Source organism: Protopterus annectens, chromosome 1.part1 (assembly GCF_019279795.1).
Source record: "Protopterus annectens isolate FY-2018-M chromosome 1.part1, PAN1.0, whole genome shotgun sequence".
Lineage (NCBI taxonomy): Eukaryota > Metazoa > Chordata > Ceratodontiformes > Protopteridae > Protopterus > Protopterus annectens.
In genome coordinates, this window is record NC_056726.1 from 1,000,397,166 (window position 1) to 1,000,406,958 (window position 9,793).

Below are 9,793 nucleotides of genomic sequence, written 5' to 3' on the forward strand. Positions count from 1 at the left end.
GACATGCTCATAGTTAGTATACATACTGTACATACATACCCGCATGTTGGGAATTTGCCTTGGCTGCACCTCCATAATTATAAATATGTCAGAGGTCACTACTGCTGAGATTTGAACAGGATTTCTCAGCTGTTGTAGTTTTCAACTAAAGTGTGTATTTTATAAAAATATCAAACAGCTTGATGTGCGACTGGTGTTCTACACCAGAGGTCAACCCCTCACTGGTCAGATCAGACCACAGACTCATCACTCTGGATATCCACATTCCGCCCCACCCCCAATCAAGGAAACCACCGTGAAAAACTTTTCAAAAGATAATTCACGTTACTTAAGACCGAGGTGGAAAGGTTCACAGCCACCATGCTAAAGGACAGTGCTGTCCAAGCTGCTGAATCTCTTACAAAGGCACTCTATGAGCACCTGCAAGAATGTATGGATCATGCTATCCCAAGCAAAACCAAGACTCACTCCTTCAAGAAGAGGAAACCAGTCTGGTGGACTCCTGCCATAAACAAGCTATACAATAGAAGAAACTAGTACAGAAAAGAGTAAAATCCCAAGAAGGAAAGACATCCCTGATCAGTATCAGCAAGAAACTATGATCCCTCATAAAATCATCTAAGGCTAGCTTCAAAAGAAAAATTGCCAAGGACTCCAAAGATAACCACAAAGCATTCTTTAGCTATTTCAAGAACCTAAGTGGAAACTCTCAAATCTGCTCTGAGGTAGTGCAGAATGGCACAAAATACACTGAACCGACTGATATTGCCAATATTCTGGCAGACAGGTTTAGTTCAAACTTCACCCCCCTCTCACCCCCTAAAGGGCCCATAACCATACCAGAAGAATGTAGAGCCCCGGCAATCACTGACACACAGGTTAAAACAGCACTATCCAAAGCCAAAAATACAGATTCAATGGGACAGGACGGTGTCCCAGGCTGTGTTTTACACAAGCTCCAAAATGAACTAACCCCTCACCTAAACACACTGTTCAAACTCAGCCTCTCTACAGGCTACATTCCCAAACAGTGGCACACAGCTACAGTTATCCCGCTCCACAAAGGCGGAGCCACAATAGACCCCGGGAACTATCGCCCTATAAGCCTGACTAGCCTGGTCTGCAAGGCTATAGAGCGCATCATTGTGGAACTCATTGGAAAACTCCAGACATTGGACCCTACCCAGTTTGAATTTGTTAAGAGCAGATCATGCCTCCTAAACCTGGTGGACTTCTTTGAGACAGCTACCAAGGCTTTAGATGAGGGAAAGGAGGCCCACACAGCCTACCTAGACCTCGCAAAGGTTTTCAACACCATTCCCCATTCTGGTATTATAGACAAGCTCACCAGCCTGAAGATAAACCCCTATGTCATGAGATGGGTTGCCAATTGACTCATGGATAGAACCCACATGGTGAGAAGTGCAGGCCATAGGCCCGACTCTAAACTGGTTACAAGTGGTGTCCCCAGGGCTCAGTCCTGGGACCCCTCCTGTTCGGTATATACTTCTCAGAGGTACAGGCAAGCACAGGAGGACTATGGCTGACGAAGTTTGCAGATGACTGCAAACTGGGGGCCATAATTGACTCTCTGGCAGATACAGACATCTTCCAGAAGAGTCTCACTGAGACGGATACCTGGTGTCAAAATCATGGCCTCAGGCTAAATGCCAAAAAGTGCATAGTCATCCTCTTTGGAAAAAACAAAGTACCCGCGAACTACCACATACATGGTAGTCCCCTAAATACAGATCCAAGTAGATAGTAATCTCTCATTTGATAATCATATTGCCAAGAAGGTTAGAAAATCCTTCTATGTGGCCCAGCTAATCACAAAAGGGTTTGCATCTAGAATAAAAGAGGTTATTGTGACCCTCTACTCATCACTCATCAGACCCATCATAGAGTACAATATCCCAATTTGGGATGTACTGTACAAGACACCTGCAACAGCTGGAAAGACCACAGAAGTACCTCACCAAGAGGATTACTTGCCTCAAACAGATGCCCTATGCAGCCCGACTGAAGAAACTCCAGCTGTACTCAGTTGCATACTGTTTACTCAGAGGTGATCTCTGCCTGACGTACAAGGCCATGTCCAACCCTGAACTGATGGACATGCCACACGCTCTAGGGATCTAATCCTCACCACAATGTTAAATAGGTCATGCTGGAGGGATAGATTCCTGTCCCAGAGACTCCCCATGCTTTGGAACAGGATTCCAATCTACATTAGGCAGAGCCCCTCACTAACACTCTTCAAGAGAAACCTTGACGAGTGGATGGGAATCAGAAAATTTACCCCAGGGATCACTGCAGTGGCTCTGCTGGACAGAGGCACAGGGAACTAATGACTCTGCTGGACAGAGGCACAGGGAACTAATCTAAGTGGCTGGCGAAAGCCAACACATTCTGACTAGGCTTATAGATGCCCTCGGGCAAATAGCCTAGTACTTATCTATGAACCTATATGAAGAATGACAGAATCAAACCAAGACTATAAGGTCAAACTTGTTAGTGGTTGACAGCTTTAACCCTTTGTGCTATATTGCCTGCTACTTACACAGAAGGTCACTCTGAGGTACCCACTCTTAAAGCATATGGGCGTACATCCTGTAACTGAAATACTGAGGTGTGGGGTTTCCGTTCAGAGAGACAGTACACAGAATTATCACATAGGACAGTCATTAAGTAGAAATGGAGTTTATGTGCAGTAATGAGGGACTGGGACCAGTAGACCACATAGCTGACTCACTGATAAAGAAGCAAGGAAGACATATAATATGTGCTGGACGTGGAGATAATACATAGCAACCAGTCTGTGTTCTTCCTTCCCAAATTTTATTTCCATGTAGAGGAATGTCCTGCTGAGAACAAATCCTAATGTTGAGCAACAAGTAAATGGCTTCTTATACTTGTCTAGCTGGCTGGCATATTTCTTTGTTTTATCACCGTCTGACTGCAGTTTAGCCACAGATGGCATTAAACTGTCGGTAGTTTAGCAGGGTAGCTGGATGCTGCAACATGCTCCTAGACTATACTGTCTTTTCACTGAAGCAGCAGTTCCTCAAATTCACCTTGAAACAGCCCCCATTTCAACAACCCCCTGTGTGTTCTTCTCCCACTCCATCCTTACTTCCACTAAACAATGCTGCACATCCAAATTATAGTGCATTTGTTCTTCTCTTCTGGCTGACCTTCTAGGTTTCCATTCGTATGCATGGCCCTCTAGACTGATCCACATTCTGTTAATTTTACACTACAGATTTCTAGCTTGATTTTCCTTCCACTCTATCCACCCAACACTTTTTTCCCAAAGGAAAGACAATGTTTTTTTAATAGCTTGTAAAATCATTTGTACTAGATTTCATCATATTTTGATATTTTTCAAAGGTAACACCCAAACAATAGTGCAGTAAAACAACATTGTCTAAAATTTTAAAAGCTGACCAAGTTGTTGTAACCTTTAGTGCAATTGTCAAATGCAGCCCTGTATTATTATGGAAACACAGTCAATACCCTGAACATACAGTTATACATCTTTCCAAGAGAGCCTCAGGAGAGGATAACTGTCACTTTCTGATGTCACGCAAAAACTATTGCTTTTGGTATTGAGTCAACAGATTCGATATTAGTGTTGTGTTTGTACATTAAAACATAAAATACCAACAAATATTTATGCACAATATGCACTTTAAAGTCAGTTAAAAATACATACCATAAAACATTATTAAAGTGGGTTTCACTCTCATGTTATTGTTTTTATTGTAGGCAAACGATAACAAAGAGGACGGCAATGAAAATGCAAGGTAAGTTACATTACTTCATTTTTGTTTGTTCATCAAGTACAACCAATAGGCATGTTAAAGGACACCAAAAACATAGCTAAATCAATTTATTTAGAATCAGACTTGGAAGCAGTAAACGAACTTACCAAACCTTGAATTAGAAGATAAAGCCTTGCTATATTAAGTCAGAGACAACGCTCTGTACTAACCTGCCAGGCAGAATGAGATGAGACCCAATGCCACACAATGCAGTATATGACACAGAAACATCATACCTTTTAGCAGAAACTGCTCTACAGTTATTTTAATTTCTCTATGAATGTTCAGCATAGCTATAACTGGAAGCTTCGCCAACAGTTCTGCTCTCTCCAGTGTCGCATTTTTACTAAATCGACACAAATCTGAGTACAGATCAGCACAGCTCAGACTTGTCATTTCTCCTGACTAGAATTTAATTGCAAATGCTGTCTTGTCAATATACTGTCCTTGTCATGTTTATGATGCTCACCCAGCAAGTATGCACATTTGTGTTTGGGAGGGTCTGTACACTTTGTGGAAAGTGCATCTGGGAAACAAAGTGTACTGGGCACCCTTAAAGTTGAATGTTTATATTGTAGACAACAGAAGACGTCAAACGTTAGATTGTTGACTTTCATAGTTCAGCGAGTAATACATGTATCTGTAGGTAATCAGGGTTTTTTTAGGTTAGGGTATGGGATAGCTTTAATTTTGTGTGTGTGTGTGCATGTGCGTGTGCGTGTGTGTGTGTGTGTGTGTGTGTGTGTGTGTGTGTGTGTTTATGGTTTGTAGTGTCTGTACAAGTGTCTGGAATTTAGGGTTAGAGTTAGGGTTAAGTTAGGTGATAGTTTGTATGGTATGTGTGTGATAGTATGTATGTACTGTGGGTATGTATCTTTACTTGTCTTGTAAAGGGGCAGGTATGAGTTACGGTTAGCCCACTACCACTTCTCATGTATGCTAACCCTAACCCTGCCCCTAAGCTCAGCTCATCACATTACTTTACCAAAACCCCTTCCCTAAGAGTATCACTATTCAGACAAACTAAGTCTATCTGTGATGCTATTTTTTTATTTTGTGCAGCACACATGCAGGCCACGAAAGGATATATGAAAAGGAAAGGGACACACACAGCAAGATAAATGCTGTTGCTGTGCTTAAGAATCGTAACAATCAGCTGTCCAGAATTTTGCAGAATATCAAAATTTTGGCCTCATATTTTTGGTCTTTTCCTCAAAAAGTATGTAGTTTTCTGGCAAATAACTGAGGATTGAAGTCACTAAATAATGACTGACATTTCATCTGTAGACATCATATCCTTCAGGATACTCTAGCAACCTTCTAAGTTTATATGAACAACATTTAAAATCTGTCCCTGAGTTTGGACCTTTGTTCCTATTCCTTTTTGCCATTCACCAGAATTCTTGTAATAACAGGTTTAGAGGTAAGGGCATCAACCAGCAACATATTTATTCCGTGCCTTCCCTAACCATATCCACCCATTTTCTAAAGTTTCCATACAACCCTCATTTTCTTAGATCTGTATTCAGAGATATTCCTTGCTTCTTCATTCATCCTGCCCAAATTATTAGTACCTTTATTCCTTACCTCCTCCAGTCCTCATTTGTTCCTTATTCAAAGCAACATTTTCACCTCTCTTGTCTTTCTGTCAGATGACTTCACCAACATTTTACAAAACGTTTCCCATATTTTGTATATTAACATCCTAAGAAGTTACACATTAACCTCCCAGTCCTAGGCCACACCCCCAGCATCCATCATCAGGACTCTTTCCTTCTTTTTTGTGGCATTTTTGGGGTCATGAACCTACCATGGGCACCATTATGGTACTCAAATTTTATTTCTATTTCCTCACTCCATTTATGTTCTTCACTCCATAATCCTTCTTTCTTGTTCCATCTCCTCCTTCTAAAGCATTATGGGTAGTTTTTAACCATGTGGTCTGGGAAATGATTGCAGAGCCTAGACCAATTTCCCAAAATGCCCCAGACTATGTAAGTGATCTGCTCAGTCAGGGAATAGATAAATGGAGGTTGAGGGAATCAAACAGTGGACTACTGGAAGCAGCTTGTCAACAGCTCAGAGCCTTATAAATGCCGACCCCCTTACAAATGGAAAAAATAAAACAGGAGGTGCTTCTTAATACATCATGTTTTGCTGCTAAGTTACTGATTAATCAGTCAGCAGCAACTACCAAATGATGGATAAGTTGTCAAATTATGTTACTGCTATTTTTTTTTTTTCGTTAGGCACAATAAGTCACTAAATGGATCCAGTATTCTTCAGTTATGCCATAATGTTCTGGTGTATGCAATGTAATTGTGTGTGTGTGTGTGTGTGTGTGTGTGTGTGTGTGTGTGTGTGTGTGTGTGTGTGTGTGTGTGTGTGAAGTTCTGGAATAATTATACTGTCTGAAAGAGGTTTTTTTTGTTAGACAGTTTAAGGATGTAGTTTCTAACAGAAACAGCTACATTGTGTTGCATCACTTGTCTATCCAGGGAGTGTGCCTAACACAGAAAACTCACCCCACATATGTAGATTATCATGCACTATCAAACTATGGTAGACTTCCATCATAAGGACTACTTTTGTAGATAATATGATTTACTTAGATATTAGGCAAGTGAAATGGACATTATGCTCATTGAAATATTAATGATTAGCTAACATTGATTACTGGTGAATTAAATAATTATGGATATAACTTATTACTATTATAGTGACCTTGACAGAAATACAAAATAGGTATTTGCATAAGTCAACCTTGAACTTCAAGAAAAGAAAGAAAATCGACTCAGTGACTGACTGCATACAGTATTAAAATTATACTTTTTAACAACAGATATAGAAAGATGTTACAGTATTTGCCAGTCCCTTAAGCTACATTTTCATAACATGTTTTTTCTTTTTAGGAATCTGATGGGCCAGTGGACAAAGATATTTGGTTATAAAACCAGGATGGTGTTAATACTCTTCGTGCTGCTGTTAGCGGCCATGTTCTTAATCATCACATTCAAGAGTTATGGTCCTTGCTACACCCTAATAGAACTGGACCTCTATTCATTATGGGCCAGTCCTGAAAATAACTTTTTACAGTATTTTGACCTCTACCATGTTACACCTCCTGCTTATTGATGGGATAGCAGCATGCTTAATGAAATATTGGCGACTAGTTTGTGGATACAATTTGTCAGACTAATTGACTGTTGAGCAGGATTTCCCATAAAGGTTGATAGACTTGCCCAAGGTGAAGGCTTACCATCCAAAACTTTGGCTAATGCAATACTAATTACTAATAGTCCCACTGCCCCTTCCATGCAATGTAGTGTTCAATGAACTCTGCATGGTCTTTACCCAAGTCCAGTATCCAAGACTTTAGTGAAAAAAGAAGTTATGTACTCACTATAATGATCCCCTCCCACCATCCCCCATCCTTATGCAATTTCTGGAAGATCGAGTGGTTAGAGAGTTATACTACTCAACACATAACTGAACTCCAGATATAATGTCTGCTTTTAAAGAAGAGACTATATCTGGAGTTTAATTATGTGGTGAGTAGTATAACTCTCTAACCACTCGCTCCTCCAGAAAAAAGAAAATAGAAATTACCAACGACGGTATCTATATATTACACCTAGTGTAGAAAGTGGACAGGAATACTGTCAATAGTGTTAAGTTTACAAAAACATAAAAAAAGGTCAGTGAAAAATTATTTAACTGGTAAATTATAGATAAGGGAGAAAAGTTCTAACAGTTATAAAGGTTTAGATCAAGAAAATGAAGCTTCTTGACTAAAAAAATAACACTTAGCTCGAGAGTATTCAGTTACCACGTCTTTCGCTGTCAAGCAGCAAACCAGATCTGAGGAAATTGGTGTTGGTGCATTGTGGGTAATGAAGAACCTTGAGAGTTCAAAGTTGCCTCAAGGTTTTGCAACAGCCGAGTCGGAAATGAGGGATTGGTCTGAGACAAATATTTATATAAGCTGTCCCACTGCCAAAGGTGACTCACAAAAGAAAGCAGCAAATCCAAAAATAAGTATAAGTGAGTCAAACCATCACAGTCCAGCCAAATAAATGTCGAGAAGATATGTAAAATAGCAAACAGTTTATTGCAAAAAGGTTAGCGCTTTCGCGGGGTTACCGCTTCATCAGACCAAATACAAAATAAAAGTAAAAATCACATATTTTTAAAAAAGTACTCAGCCAATCAGTAAGAAACAATTAAAATTGAACCAATTAAAAAACAAAAATGATCTTACATCATCTTTTGTCTAATAAGGCAGTCTTAAGGGAAGTGCTACTGTTAAGGCCTGGAGGTTCATAAGCTCTCATAGAGATAATCCACTTTAGTTCACATAATTCAACAGTGTTAAAATCACTTCACCTTCTGCTGGGATGCATCACTTGCAGAACCCTAAACAGAAAGGTGCTATGGCCTGGATAAGATAAGGCATGATTAGCTAGGGCATTAGATATAACCTGATTGCGTATGTTTCCTAAATGCTCAAGAATTCTTTCCCTCAGCTGGCGTGTGGTCTTACCAATGTAAAAACCATTACAGGAACAGCATGTAGCAAGATAAACTAAGTTCCTGCTCCTACATAAGTTCTAACAGTTATAAAGTTATAGATCAAGAAAATGAAGCTTCTTGACTAAAAAAATAACACTTAGCTCGAGAGTATTCAGTTACCACGTCTTTCGCTCTCAAGCAGCAAACCAGACCTGAGGAAATTGGTGTTGGTGCATTGTGGGTAATGAAGAACCTTGAGAGTTCAAAGTTGCCTCAAGGTTTTGCAACAGCCGAGTCGGAAATGAGGGATTGGTCTGAGACAAATATTTTATATAAGCTGTCCCACTGCCAAAGGTGACTCACAAAAGAAAGCAGCAAATCCAAAAATAAGTATAAGTGAGTCAAACCATCACAGTCCAGCCAAATAAATGTCGAGAAGATATGTAAAATAGCAAACAGTTTATTGCAAAAAGGTTAGCGCTTTCGCGGGGTTACCGCTTCATCAGACCAAATACAAAATAAAAGTAAAAATCACATATTTTTAAAAAAGTACTCAGCCAATCAGTAAGAAACAATTAAAATTGAACCAATTAAAAAACAAAAATGATCTTACATCATCTTTTGTCTAATAAGGCAGGCTTAAGGGAAGTGCTACTGTTAAGGCCTGGAGGTTCATAAGCTCTCATAGAGATAATCCACTTTAGTTCACATAATTCAACAGTGTTAAAATCACTTCACCTTCTGCTGGGATGCATCACTTGCAGAACCCTAAACAGAAAGGTGCTATGGCCTGGATAAGATAAGGCATGATTAGCTAGGGCATTAGATATAACCTGATTGCGTATGTTTCCTAAATGCTCAAGAATTCTTTCCCTCAGCTGGCGTGTGGTCTTACCAATGTAAAAACCATTACAGGAACAGCATGTAGCAAGATAAACTAAGTTCCTGCTCCTACATGTTGCCACAAATCTAGGTGTAAAAATACGTCTGGTGACAGGGTGTGTAAAACAGGGATCTGGGGAAATAGCAGAGCAAGCTTTACAATTATAACAGGGAAGGGTACCAACCTTCCCTGAGGGTGTGGGACATACAGACTTTGGGCCATAACATGCTATTCCTGAATGTAAAGGAGGGATAATCTCCCACCACCCATCTTACATTTTCATCTGCTAAAAGAACAGGCCAATTTTTTCTAATAACGTTACAATAATGTTGTATACTATTAGAATATTTAAAAAATATCCTGGGAGAACAACCCATGTTACCAACCTGTCTTTTATTCGTAGTGTGATTATTTGAAGAAAAATAGGGAGCACCTCTAGTGTGTCGATTCAATAAACAGTCGTCCTGGAGTTATTTATTGAGGTGAGTACTCTCTAACAAAGCCTTCACCCATTTTATATATAGTCTCTTGAAAAAAACACATCGTTGGTACATAGCCTAGAGGCTCTTAA

At 39.7% G+C, this 9,793-nt stretch overlaps 1 protein-coding gene across 1 annotated transcript in view; it reads left to right on the forward strand.

The window, feature by feature from the left end:
* LOC122808624 (trichohyalin-like) overlaps positions 1–7,280 on the forward strand; it is a gene marked incomplete in the record, with an annotated part of 76,801 nt that extends 69,521 nt beyond the window's left edge. Inside the window, 2 exon segments of the mRNA XM_044079593.1 lie at positions 3,772–3,809; positions 6,740–7,280. Of these exon segments, the coding sequence (XP_043935528.1) occupies positions 3,772–3,809; positions 6,740–6,962 (261 nt within the window).
* Positions 7,281–9,793: the final 2,513 nt, after the last annotated feature.